Source organism: Akebia trifoliata, chromosome 14 (genome assembly GCF_017979445.1).
Source record: "Akebia trifoliata isolate Shusen 1 chromosome 14, ASM1797944v1, whole genome shotgun sequence".
NCBI lineage: Eukaryota > Viridiplantae > Streptophyta > Magnoliopsida > Ranunculales > Lardizabalaceae > Akebia > Akebia trifoliata.
This window is the reverse complement of record NC_141388.1, coordinates 9,290,871-9,304,607: the sequence shown is the minus strand read 5'-3', so window position 1 is coordinate 9,304,607 and position 13,737 is coordinate 9,290,871. Positions and strand designations below refer to the sequence as shown.

At 35.8% G+C, this 13,737-nt stretch overlaps 1 protein-coding gene across 2 annotated transcripts; it reads right to left on the bottom strand.

Annotated features, from left to right (window-relative positions):
- Nucleotides 1-2,593: 2,593 nt before the first annotated feature.
- Nucleotides 2,594-13,737, bottom strand: LOC147386077 (uncharacterized). 2 transcript variants are annotated; one of them, XM_086424227.1, is made up of 15 exons: nucleotides 13,510-13,737; nucleotides 13,280-13,364; nucleotides 13,126-13,163; nucleotides 12,742-12,831; nucleotides 12,591-12,644; nucleotides 11,826-11,903; nucleotides 11,658-11,726; nucleotides 11,418-11,573; nucleotides 11,207-11,333; nucleotides 11,027-11,064; nucleotides 10,455-10,544; nucleotides 10,255-10,359; nucleotides 7,702-7,884; nucleotides 3,099-3,208; nucleotides 2,594-2,970 (listed from the first exon to the last, which is right to left on the bottom strand). In XM_086424227.1, the coding sequence occupies exons 3-15, from the start codon at nucleotides 13,159-13,161 to the stop codon at nucleotides 2,895-2,897; spliced, it is 1,212 nt and encodes a 403-aa protein (XP_086280353.1). In that variant the 5' UTR covers nucleotides 13,162-13,163; nucleotides 13,280-13,364; nucleotides 13,510-13,737; the 3' UTR covers nucleotides 2,594-2,894. The 2 variants fall into 2 exon arrangements, with proteins under 2 accessions (XP_086280353.1, XP_086280354.1); XM_086424228.1 differs by lacking the exons at nucleotides 3,099-3,208; nucleotides 13,510-13,737 and having other exon boundaries at nucleotides 13,280-13,437.

Genomic DNA, 13,737 nt, shown 5'->3' with positions numbered 1-13,737 from the left:
CGTTAATTTAAACTTTTGACATGTTATATGACTTATGAGTGAAACTTAGTGTGGTAATAAATGTGCACCTTTTTTTTTATCCTTTTTCTTTCCCAAAGCCCTTCAACTTCTTCAATCTTCTAGGTTAAAACTTTAATACATTGGGCAAGAGTTTGATTTTCCCCTAATAACCCATACTCTTCCCAACCCTTGATTTGCTTGGCGAAGGAATTCTAGATGAATTTTTTTTTTTCTTTTATTTCTTCTCATAGATTTGGAATAACAAGAAAATTTGTGCAAAATATCAAGTAATTAATCAAATATTGCGGAGATTTTAATGTGGTGATCTTGTCTTCAGAACCCCAAGTAAAAATTTAAAAAAAAAAAGGGGGTTTTGTGGGGAAAAATCAAAGTTTTTGAGCAAGAGGTTAAATGCAATGGTATTTCAATCACTTTAGCTAGTCTCTCACAAAATACCATGGTCAAAGGAGAAAAAGATACTTTCCTTAGTAAGATTTCATATCTTACAAAGGATTGTTGAGCTCAAATGGATTACCAAATTGGCAAGAGTCGTGTTGGAGTGACTTTAAAATTCACATCGATTCACACTTTACTGATGTGGAGGTGCACAAGGAATCATAAATGCTTTTCACTCCTGTATCTCAGTAAAGAAGTATCTATGGTTCACTTTATTAATAATTTTTAGATGAATATTACACAAACCCTAATAGAGTACTTATAAAGATTACATCAACCAAGATATGTGGAAACTAGCCTACTATAATATTCTAGAATATCCTAATTTATATATTCTAAATACCAATAAATATTTTAGAATATCCTCCATCAAAACCTTTCATTTGTGATGAGATACACTGACACTAATAAAGTGAATCTCATGCACCTTAATACAATGCATTTTCTTCTCTAACATCCTATAATTGCATGATCCCTTAAAAGAAGGAATATGCAATTGATTTTATTGAATAATTGTTTGATCTCATTAACGGATATGTTTATTGATCGTGAAGTACCAATAGTGCTTGTTGGTAGTCACTGTCTGTCTGTGAAGTCTATCACGATCGCATCTCGCTCTTATTGAATCTGTCTAAGCCGATGGCTTATTAAATCAAATTTGCCCTGATCTCTCCAAAAAGTAAAAAAAAGTAGGACTGTGCGATTTAATCAAAAGAACTCTCGTTGGAAAGAATTTAGATAGAAAAAAATGAAATCATGTAACATAAATATGTGAATTGACAGATTTGTAGAAATAGAGAAAGAGGTGTGATTTTTATTGATAAAAAAAAAACCCCTAGAATAATAACAAAGGAGAAAATAAAAGAGATTCAAATCCTACGATGACACAACAATGACGATGGAGCTATAGTCGAAGAAAGAGACACCAAGATCAAGCTCTTAGTAGAGCTTAGTTTCTAATACCATGAAGAAAACTGATTTTATTGAGAATATTTTTTGATAAATATTGCATAAACCTTAATAGAGTATTTAAAGAGATTACATCAATCAAGATATATGAAAACTAGTCTAATATAATATTGAAAAAATAACTATTAAAACTAAATTTTGAAAAACACCAACCATTAAGTCTCTAGTGTTGAAATATGTACCATTTAAAGCCCAATTTTAGAAATGTTACCCTTTGAAGGATCTTTTAAAACTTCCATCTAACTTTTGTTGATAAAATACCCGCAATACACTTTATTAATTAAAACACCCAAATTAGTATTAAAAACCTAAAATTTTGAAATATATTCAAATTTAATATGTTTTGAATACAAAAAATAATTTTAAGGAACTAGCAGGTGGCACGTGCAAACTCACATGTATTATAAAAATAGGATTTTTGTAAAATTAGTTATTATTATTAATTTAAAGGATTATTTAAAAAAAAAAATTAAATAAGAAATGGCATGTTATATAATATTTTACCATTTAATATATTGCGAAGGTATTTTTGTAATTTAAAGGATTAATTAAAGAAAATTTGAAGGTAACATGATAAAAAGATTCATCCAAAAACTTGTGGTCAACACAATTTTCTTTCAAATTCTTAAGTGTGCTGTTTCGTTTCTTTGATGTCTTTACTCAAACATTTAGGAGGGTGATTGCTTGTGTTAAATGGGCCTTAAGCATGTTGAATGTAATATCGTGACAGAAGGCTTCATTAAAATTTTCTTCAACTCATGGACAAACCTTACATGACTGCAACTTCCGGAATCACTTACAAAAAGTCATGATATTCAGTGACATCCCAATGCATGAACACAAACCAGAGATTAATTCCTCACCCGTTGATTTCCCAACCCAAAATCCTAGATTTCCAATACCCAACTCTCAATCTCTACAAATGTTCACCCATTTTTCACACAACAAACGATTATAGCAGTCCAAGAAACAACACTTCTGTCAGACTTCTCGTCAAACACCCAACATGCTCTGGCTGAGGAATGCTAGAGCAACAAGTTCCTCGACTTCAGTCTTCTCTTATAGATTAAGTAAAATGGCCTAAAGCCCCATGATGATGAAGTCCAAAGTAACAAGGATGAAGTCGATCATAAATACCATGAATGATCATGACTAATAAAGCTTTCGATGAAAATCAATAAAAATCCATTCTATAGAATTTTGCAGTCAGCCTGATATACAATGTGGGAGGTCCACCAAATAAAAAGAACAAAACAAATTATGTACAAGAATTGGAACATTGTGATTACTATGACTTGTGGATATGATAAAGACGCTCTCCCTTAAAATTATACATTATAATTGAACATTGGCAATAAGCCATCACCGATAATGCATCGGTAGTGATTCCACATGAACGGCAATATGGAGATGATCCCACAAGGGACGACAAAACCTATAATCCTTAACGGGGTGTTATATTTCTGTATTCACTGCACCACCACAGAGCCATCTTGCTTCATTTTGATGAGACCACTTTCGATGTTCCGAAGCACAGGTTTGTAGCTGCAATATTCATTGTGAAATGGAAGAAGTAAGAAAACCATCAATAAGCTTTCCTACTTGCATGGATCTTTAACAGATGTGAAACATAGAATAGAACCAGAAGAAAATAGCTCTCTAGAAAATTTTACAGGCGTGCAAGACTCTGATATGCTTGAACAGAGTATTGAAGTTGAGCCGAAAGCTTCATGACCTCTGCGGAAAGTTGTTCTGCTTGGCTCTGTTCCTTTGCAAGTTGCCCCTGCATTAAAAATTCCCACGCAAAAGGGTCTTGTAAATAAAACTTATTTCAATTTTCAGAGTTAATAGGAAAGATTATATTGATGTGGGTTGGAACACTGAACACGTCTCCATTAGTTATGCCATTGCATGGGAAACCATTGCATGATTAGGACCCAGCAATCAATGGTCTAAGATTGGCTTGACCATCCCTATTATCCTGATCTTGGGCATTAATTTGGAGCATTTGTTGTTTATCATTCGAGTTCAAAAGAATGTGATGCATAAGGTGGTTAAGTTGATGTGAAAGGTCTCATATGTAGGATCTCAATGATGGGCATTAAAATGAGAGGAGCAGAATGACGCACCATATACCTCTTTGAGTCATTGGAAAGCAGTGATCAGTGGCAGTGAACATGTTGAGAAACTTTTCGAGGGATGGAAATGTGGGATACAGATCCTTTCGAAACAGATTTATTTCACAAACGAGATGTAAAGCCAAACTTGAAATTATTGTGTCCCATTGAGATTATGATACAAGTGAGATGGAAAGCCAAATCATTGAAAAGAACTCACGTATGCACACAGGTAATTATCATTTGAAGTCCCATGTCCCATATGCATTTTATGTGTGTTTGGGTCTTTCTCTATGCGGATTCAAACCAAGTGATCAACTGAGCCCACACCCAAGCCTCCACCCTTATATTTTCATTCAAACATCTGCAGGTGCAGGTGGGGATAATAATACAAAATTTTTTCACAAAATGGCTAATTTCCATAGAAGAAGTAATCAGCTTGACAAACTGATCATCAATGATGTCATGAGGGAAGGAGAGGAGGATGTTAGGGAGGGGGTGGTGTGCTTTTACAAGGATCTGTATAAGGAGAAGGAACCCTTAAGACCGCGTCCTGATAACTTAGAGTTCAAATCCTTGAATCATGAAGAGAGGGAGTGGTTGGAAAGACAAATAGGGGAGGAGGAGGTTAAATCGGTTCTTTTTTCGATGAGTGGGGACAAGGCGCCGGGACCGGATGGCTTTAACATGGAATTTTTCAAACATTGTTGGGAGGTCGTCTCGAGGGATTTTATGGAGGTTGTTAAGGAACTGCAAGATAAGATGTGTTTAGAGTATAGCCTTAATAGCACTTTTGTGGCTTTGATTCCCAAGAAAGCCGGGGCGGAAAGGATAGAAGATTTCAGACCTATAAGTTTGGTTAGCTCAGTGTATAAGATTATTTCCAAAGTGCTAGCAACTCGATTGAAAAGAGTTCTTCCTAGTCTCATTGGTGACGAGCAAGGGGCTTTCATTAGAGGAAGGCAAATCTTAGATGGAGTTTTGATAGCCAACGAATGTCTTGATACTAGGATTAAGAATAAGGAAAGGGGAATGATAGGGAAAATTGACCTTCAAAAAGCTTATGACCATGTGAGTTGGGATTTCCTAGAATACATGATGGGAAGGATGGGTTTTGTTTGGTTAGCATCCCTTGGTAGGATTCTTACGTTGGATAATTTGATTGTGCGGGGTTGGATCACTCCCAATTGTTGTCCCATTTGTTTGAAAGATGGAGAGTCTGTGGATCATTTGCTAATCCATTGTTCTTTTTCTTATAATATTTGGTCTACTTTATTTGGTCTCTTCAATATTAATTGGGTCCTTCCTCGTAATTTCTCCTCGTTGTTAGTAGAATGGACCAGTACTGCTTTTCACACCAGAAAACGGATCCTGTGGGCTGTTCTCCCCTCAGCTATTGCTTGGGGGGTTTGGATCGAGCGTAATAACAGAGTATTTAATAACAGGATTAACAGCGTTCATGCTACTTTCTTGGAGATCTTGGGTTTTTTATACCTGTGGTCTAGACAGAGTATAGAGTTTGCAGGGACTACTTTTGAGGACTTTGTTTTTAGATGGCATTCCTTATGTAATTATTAATGTTGTAGTTTTCTTTTTTTGTTTTTTTTCGAGAGGCTCTCTCGGCCTCCATGTATTTTGTTTGCCTTTTTTCAATATATTATACTTCTCAAAAAAAAAAAAAGGATGGGTTTTGGAGAAAGGTGGATCAAATGGATAATGAAATGTGTTACTACGGTGTCTTACTCGATTCTCATCAATGGGAGTCCGGCAGGTTTTTTTAGGGGTTCGAGAGGATTGAGACAAGGAGATCCATTATCTCCGTTCTTGTTTCTTATTATTGGTGAAGCCTTGGGTAGATTGTTTACAAGAGCGGTTGATTTAGACAAGCTTTCGGGGTTTAGAGTGAAAGATGGTCCATTGATTTCTCACTTACAATTTGCAGACGATACACTAGTATTTTTAGAGCATTCGAGGGATCAAGTTAGAGTGCTTCGCGTGTTATTATGTTGCTTTGAGGCTATGTCAGGATTACATATTAATTTGCAGAAAAGTAAGCTTTTTGGGGTAGGAGAGGTGATCGACATTCATTTGATGGCATCTACGTTGGGTTGTGGACATGATACCTTGCCTACGTCATACTTGGGATTACCGCTGGGAGCACCGTACAATAGTATCAAAATTTGGGACAGTGTGATCGAGAGACTGGAAAAAAGATTGAGTAAGTGGAAGGCCAATTATCTTTCGAAAGGAGGGAAGGTGACGTTGATCAAAAGTACTTTAACGAGTATCCCAGTTTATGTTTTATCGTTGTTCACGTTACCGAGGTCTGTCGAAATCAGAATGGAAAGACTTATGAAGGATTTTTTGTGGAATGACAGGAGAGATAGGAGAAAGTACCATTTGGTCAGATGGAAAGTGATTTGCATGCCTAAGAAGAATGGGGGGCTGGGCATTAGGGGGCTTAGATTAGCTAATAGAGCTTTGTTAGGAAAGTGGCTTTGGAGATTCGGTGAAGAAAGGAATAGTTTATGGAGGAAGGTTATTAGGGCAAAGTACGGGGAAAGGGGGTTAGGTTGGTATAGTGGTGAGGCGAAAGATCCTTATGGGTGTAGTGTTTGGAGAGGGGTTCTTAAAGGGACGAAGGATTTTGAGAGAGGGATTAGATTCAGAGCAGGAGTGGGGGATAGAATTAGATTCTGGGAGGATAGTTGGTGCGGCACGTCGCCTCTGGCAGTCCAATTTCCGTCTCTGTACGCTTGTTCAATTACTAAGAATCGCTCTATCCAGCAGTGTTTGGTTGGCAATGACTCTGATCCTACTTGGGATTTGGGGTTCAGGAGAAATTTCAATGATTGGGAGCTAACTGAGGTGACATCTTTCCTTGATCTTATGCATACAGTTCAACTCAACGAAAGTGAACAGGATAAGTGGGAATGGGTAAGAGCTAAGGATTCAAGGTTCTCCGTCAGGTCTTTCTATAAATGGCTTACCTCCTGTGCAGAAAATTCCCTAGCGGGATCTATTACTTGGTCAAGATTAGTTCCTTCTAAAGTATCTTTTTTTGTTTGGTTGGCTAATCTGGGTAGGATTCTCACGTTGGATAATTTGATTGTACGGGGTTGGATCACTCCCAATTGTTGCCCTCTTTGTATGAATGATGGGGAATCTGTCGATCATATGTTGATCCATTGTTCATTTTCTTATAATATTTGGTCGTATTTCCTTGGTCTCTTTGGTTTTAATTGGGTCCCTCCTCGTAAGTTCTCCTCGTTGTTAGTAGAATGGACTAGTAACGTTTTCCATACCAGAAAAAGGATCCTTTGGGCTTTGCTCCCCTCGGCTATCGATTGGGGGATCTGGAACGAAAGAAACAACAGAGTGTTCAATAATAAGAGTAGTAGCTCTCATACAGGTTTTTTGGAGATCTTGGGTTTGCTATACCTTTGGTCAAAGCAGAATATAGAGTTCGCGGGGACTACTTTTGACGATTTTGTGTTTAGATGACACTCTTTTTGTAATTACTAATGTTGTTTTTCCTTGTTTTGTTGTTCTTATTTGAGGCTTCCTCGGCCTCTTTGTTTCTTGTTTTTCTTTTCTAATCAATATATTATACTTTTCAAAAAAAAAAAAATTATATTAAAATAGAATGACTGGTCAAGATAACCGGCCACAATACAAGAGATAAATACAAAGTAATTAAAACAACGACAATTCTAGTTTGGGCATAAAGATTCTCATCTAAACACAAAATCTTCAAAAACCACCCCTTCGAAGTCGGATCCCAATTTGCTCCAAAAGAACATAAAGCCTATTACTTCCAAAATTACATCTTGGAATTCCAAAGCAATCCCATTGAATACTCTTCGATTTCTTTCTAGCCATAATACCAAGCATACGGCAAAAGGGGTAATGGACCAAAGGTACCTTTTCCTACCCGAGAAGACATTATGGTTCCACTCTTGGAAAAGTGACAAGACCGAAAATGGAAACACCCAAGAGCAATTAAAGAGGCCCAAGAAATGAACCCAGAGTTCACGAATAAATGGACAGTGAATCAAAATGTGAGAAACCGATCCAACAACTAAAATCCATTTTTCATTTAAAATAATAAAATATAACAAAGGACAACTACTCTTTTTATTTTGATCCAAGAACTGACCTTGAGTGATAGATTTTCGGCTGTATTGGTCTTGGCATCTGACATGTTTCCATTATCTTCCCCAGCTTTCAATAATCCTGAATCAACATCCTTATCATTTAAAGGCAGCATGTTAATCTGTTCATTTCTCAACTTATCCAGCAAGCCACGGAGCTCCTCATTCTGCTTAAGGCAATCTTTCACCTGCATGTTTCATGTGTTATAGTCTGAATATTACAGCACCAACATAGACATGTCAAATCAATAAAAGAAACAAAATCCAGCCTGAACAGAAATAACTAAACTATGCAATGCAAGCAGAGTTGCTCATCCAGGATGGCGTAGAAGCAATATAAGTGGTTCTAGGTTTAACCAGGTAGCACTCCATCATTTGTAGTGTGGCTTCAATGCATCTAAATCTAAAAATCGGAGCCATGTCCTGATCTCAAGTTCATAAGATGGTAAAAGATGAAAGGTAATCAGCCCATCAAAACTTTGATAGATGAAGATTTCCCTTTCAAAAGATTTTAAATACTTCGCTTGAATCATTATTTGTTGCTTAAAGACATAAAAGTGAGAAAAAAGATCTGTTAATTATGAGTTACTATGCCTCTTACTTCAGTCTTCAATTTCCTCTTAGTTGCTTATTTTGAGAATTGATCCTTTCGATGTTCTCTTTCTTGTGCTTTCTAATGTCAGTAAACCCCCATGTTATCTTAACACGGAAACAGACATATGCAGAGATGTGAAAGTGTTGTGCATCCTTACCAACAATCCCATTATAATTTATAAGTGATTGGCAATTAAAACTGTTACAGTTGAATTAATAGCAATCAATCAAAATAAACATTCTCAAAATGATTGGTTGAAGCACACAACCCAGAAAAAAAAAAGGCAAATAAATATGAGCATGTGATTCATGCCTTATTTGACTGGACTTCTTCAGGATAACCTCTTAGTTTGATTGGCCCTCAATCAATTTGGTCCCATTTTTTTAATCTGTTAACAACTAGATGATAAGGACACGGATGTGTGTCAGTCTCCAGCACAGATACATATAAAACACAGCGCCTCTCAAAAGCCCCAAAACGCAGTTGTGTCCATACTCAATTACTATAATATAATATTTTAACCATACTGAACTCATTAGTTTTTGTAAATAAAAATACTGAAAGAAATATATGAACAGTAAAGGAAAACATTTCTGTGTACCATAATAAAAGATTCTAGGTATCAAACCACTTATTATATTTAACAATTAGTAGATGATTTATATATATAGAGTATAGAAGATGATTTATACCAACCCTCCTTTAGAAATTATTTCTATAGAAAACCATTAAATAAGGATTAACTTGTTAGGAAGTGTCCAGGTGCGGTCGGATGTTGATACATGTGCAGCATAGTGAAAATCCTAAATGTCTGTGTCATTAATACATATGTTTACAAAATACAATTCAGATGCACTTGCCATGTAGACCATCCAGAAAATATGTTGGGGGTTCAGTACCTACTAACCGCATTCAATGGGTATCACTCTCACCAAGCGACCTCCCAAGACAAAAAGCAATCTCGTACAATGATCCAGACCATCTTTCTAAGATTCTTTTGGGCCATAAGTAAACATAGTGAACAGATCAAGAATTTTTTTTTTTTTTATTCTTATAACTTGTAAGTAGCTTAAGAAAATTTAACATCCAGTAATCCAATCAAGCCTGTCTTATATTTCTAGGGGAGAACCACGAAAAAAGGGGGAATAAACACCAGAGCAGATGGTTAAGATTATGCAATAATCCAAACAAGTCTATTTCACTAGGTGGAACAACTGAAAGAAGGGGCAATCACCTCTGCATATTGACCTACTGTACATTGTGTCGTTGGCACCATTCTTACAGTCAATTCAAAATGTACTTTGAATTTCATTTTATTATGTAGTAATTCCAAACATGTAAAAGTTATGACTTAGGTACCAACTCGGATAGTTGGTAAAATCTGTGCATGGTACTACCACAGATAAGATCCAAACCCCACAACCTTTTTTCTTATTCAAAAAAACAAAAAAGGTTCTGGAATGCAAAATCTTCCAATGCCCAAAGAAAACTAATGCAACTTAATTGACTACATAATTGAGCTTTTAAGCGGGTAAGAAAGGACCATTATGTGCAATCATATACATTGCAAAATATATTGAAGAATGACCCAATTGGAATGCATGCTAGTTTTTTTCCTCTTTATTCCATCAGTCATATTCTTCTGGCATTCAAGGAGTTGAAATGAATAGCTAGTCACAATCATCCAACCAAATCAATCAGGATAATACTAGATGGTGGATCAGAACCTGACAACGAGTGCCCATAACTGGAATTTCATTAGAAGACAAGTCCTATTGTCTATATGATATGCCAATTAGATTTCTTTATAACAACGAGAAGCACAGGATCTAGGCATATGCCAGTTCCTAAACTGCAATAATGGACCAAGGCAACAGAGGGTCTGAATATACATGGGCAAATAGCAAAAGATACGGATTTAATTGCAAGCAAAGATCTTGTCTACTTCATGCCTGAGACATACCTGGTTCTCCCAATGGCCCACTACTCCCACCATATCTTCATATGAGGCCGAGAGATTAGAATTTTCTTCAAAAAGCCTCTCTATCTCTGAAGACTGCGAGTCAATCTGTCACCAAGATAATGAAATAAATGCGCCTTAACATAGCAATTTGCATTTCCTAATCAGGTAACTCAAGATGCCCAAATGAGCATAAATGGTACCTCCATCAGAAGTTTTTGGCGGCTAATTTCCAGTCTCTCAACCATCACTGCCATATCGTGCAATTGTTTCTCAAGTTTCTCCTTGTCTTCCTGCAAAGATGTTGTGACAAGCAAACATGAACCTCTAGATATACCAGCATTTCCAGCTACATCAGTGTCACAACTTACATATATTAGAACATACCAATTTATTACTCCACAATAAAGTACCATGAAGTAAACATGAAAAGGGACATCAAAGAAAGAGAAGTAAGGAGATAGCCCTGGGTCGTTATGGTTATTATGGCTTCCTATCATGCATGTGCACAAGCTAAACAATCCAATACATCCGGTTGGCCACCCCTTGTATCCATGTGCCCAAAAAATGTCAACCAGAAATAGTAAACATCCAAGTAATGAACTCATTTTGCATCATTTATAGTAATTTTGTTAACCTAACATATCCAATCAGTGTGTTCTAGTGACACATTGAATCCAAGGGTGGCCTGTCAACTGGAAGTTCTACAACAATGAATGTGTACAAAGTCTACAACAATGTGTACCAAGTCTGCAAGTGGGAATCAACTTCTCACCATTGAAAATGCCTTGCTAGCAGCTTCTTCTGAGGCTTCTGCATCATTAAAAAAAAAAAAAAATAGAGCCACAATTAGTGGAACCAATCATCCGGAAAAAATGGCTTCTAAAGTTTTAAGTTAAAAATGATAGCATACAAGATATTCAAAAGATTTATTCGTGTACTCTATGAGAACTACCTAAGGTCTTTTTGGATGAAGTTGCAAGCCTTTCTTCCAGCTCTTTCTTATCAGCCATGAGGGCAGATGTTCGAGCTTGCTCCTCTGTTAATCTTTGTCGCTCCTCTTGCCTCAACATTGACTCTTGCTATTATTTTGATCAACGATAAGAAACCCATAAATAAAGTATTCTCATGAAGACGGTCCAAAAATATTATAAACAAATTCTGACCTGCAACTCAGATTTCAAATTCGATAACTCCTTTTCCATGACTTGCAAATGATCTGGTGAGATACCCATAGAGGACATGCCACCAAGTGGATCCATCATAGCTTGATGTTGTAGAGAATTCAATTCCGCCCTCAAGGCTGCCGCATGTTCCTCAGTCTACAAGAATAAAACCCATTAGAACAACAACGTCTCTATGACCTTCATTTAAAAAAAATTAAGGCTGAAAATGGTTTGCATTACTCTGTATTGTTCCTCTTCCGCCTCCTTCAAACGTTTCTTAATCATTCGAAGCTGGGCTGAGAGATCCTCCTATACTAAAATATCAGAATTCGTGTATAATGCATAGAATCAAACAAATGTGGCAAATTTTAAGTAATTTTAAAAGAGAGACAGAGTAGGATTCTGCACCCTTGCAACAACTGCTGCATCTTTTTCCATTGCGATATCCCTGAGAGTTTTCCTTAGTGATGGTAAACTGTTTTGTTCCTGCAATTATGCCGAGAATGGGGCAAATAAATAGAGAAGTAAACATATCAAAGCCACATTCTTTCAGAGTGTAGTCACCAAAATCTGCGACTTACTGAAAACTTCGCAATTAAATCGTGACATTTTCCTTAATAGCGACTTTTTCATTAAGTCTTGACTTTTAAGAACTTCACAACTAAATCACAATTTTGTGATTAAATCAAAAAATAAATAAAAGATGTCCTTAATGCACTAGTAAGAGAAGGAAGATGACCATTGATGAAGTGTAGGATAATGAGGATACAAATGAAGATGACATTGGTTTAGATAAATTGAAGAATCTTAACTTACACTCACAATTGTCATCTTTTTATAATTTGAACAATATAAACCTTGATTGTGTAGTAGACCTATGGTCACTTGTTGTAATTTAATATAGGGTTAGGCGATTTGTTATTGTAATTTAACATGGTATATGGTCCTAACCCTAGTTCGATTTTTTCATGAATTTTTTTTTTCTGATTTTACCATATTCTTCAAATTTTTCCCTTGCCAACTTATTCCCGAACCCCAACTTGGTGACAATGCTTTGGACTTCTTTGACAGAAAAAAAAAAATCTAAGCTACCAATTGGATAGAATGTCACTCGCATACAAAATATAAAGGAGATGATAAAACAAAAGATGAAATTGAATTCCAAGCATTTACCAGATCGTTTAAACGCTTCTGCAGTGTGTCATTCTCAACCTCCTTCACATGAAGCTGAAAGAAGATACAGCAAACTCATATAGCAAATAAAACAATACTGCCAACTTGCTTCATTGTTTAAAAGGAAACATCTTTGATCCGATAATGATACCTTTGAGACTAAGTTCTTGTTTTCTTCTTCCAATTCTGTGTTCATTCTCTCAAGGTCTTTAATTTGAGATACTAATCCATTAACATCCGTCTGTGATAGAATTAGCAGAAAAATGAAATCTAATTAACAAAAATTCTCACCAACAAATGTAGCCAAAATATTGACAAAAAGAGTCAGCTTACTATCAATTTTTCTCTGAACAAAACTTAATCGATACTGAAAATAATATATATTTTTGACTCTTGAAATAACATATAATTATGTGTTCAACATAAGGTAAAAGTTGTGATTTTTAGACTAATTATCAAAGAAGAGCAGATAATCTCGAAATCAAATTTTTTGCAACAAGAAGATTTATCATGAACAAGGATGAAAAAATCTTACCTCAGAGAGTCGATTTGAGCTCTCTGATCTTGCCATCTCTATAATAATAATTCACAAAACAAATTAATAATGTTTAAAACCGAAAAACATAAAAAAAAATAATAATTCTTATAACAAAGAATTAGGGTAGATTTTAAGAGGAAGATCGACAGACCGTACGGAGTCGAGTTCTGCAGATCTGGTCCGGAAGAAGCTTTGCTTAATCTTTCAGCTGCTCTCTTTTGACGGATTTCTTCCAACTGAGAATTAGAAAATAATTTAAATGAGGAAAATTTAAAAATCAGAAGACATCAAATTTATAAATCAGAATTAGAAAATTTATAAATCAGAAGACATCAAAGACGAAAACGAGGATTATGATGTTGATGATGATGAGATCGGTACCGTTACTGAAAGAGTGAATCAAACAAAGAGAAATCGCTCCGTGTAAGAACGAAAGAGGCGTCAATTTGGGGTTTCTCCAGAAAGTTTTCAAAAATTTATTTTACAAATGGCAAACAAACTGGAATTTGATTTTCTAATTTTGTTAGAACGCGGTTGTGAGTTGTGACTAGCGCCTTCTCTTAGAATCACTTCTATAAGAATCACCGTTGCAAATTGACATCGATGACA

Bases quoted from the DNA above. Each gene is read 5' to 3' on its own strand.
- LOC147386077 (XM_086424227.1), bottom strand. From the start codon at position 13,161: ATGGCAAGATCAGAGAGCTCAAATCGACTCTCTGAG. The intron at 12,645-12,741 runs GTATCATTATCG...ATCTTCTTTCAG, and splicing joins ACAAGAACTTAGTCTCAAAG to CTTCATGTGAAGGAGGTTGA. The intron at 10,360-10,454 runs GTACCATTTATG...TCTTGGTGACAG, and splicing joins GCCAAAAACTTCTGATGGAG to ATTGACTCGCAGTCTTCAGA.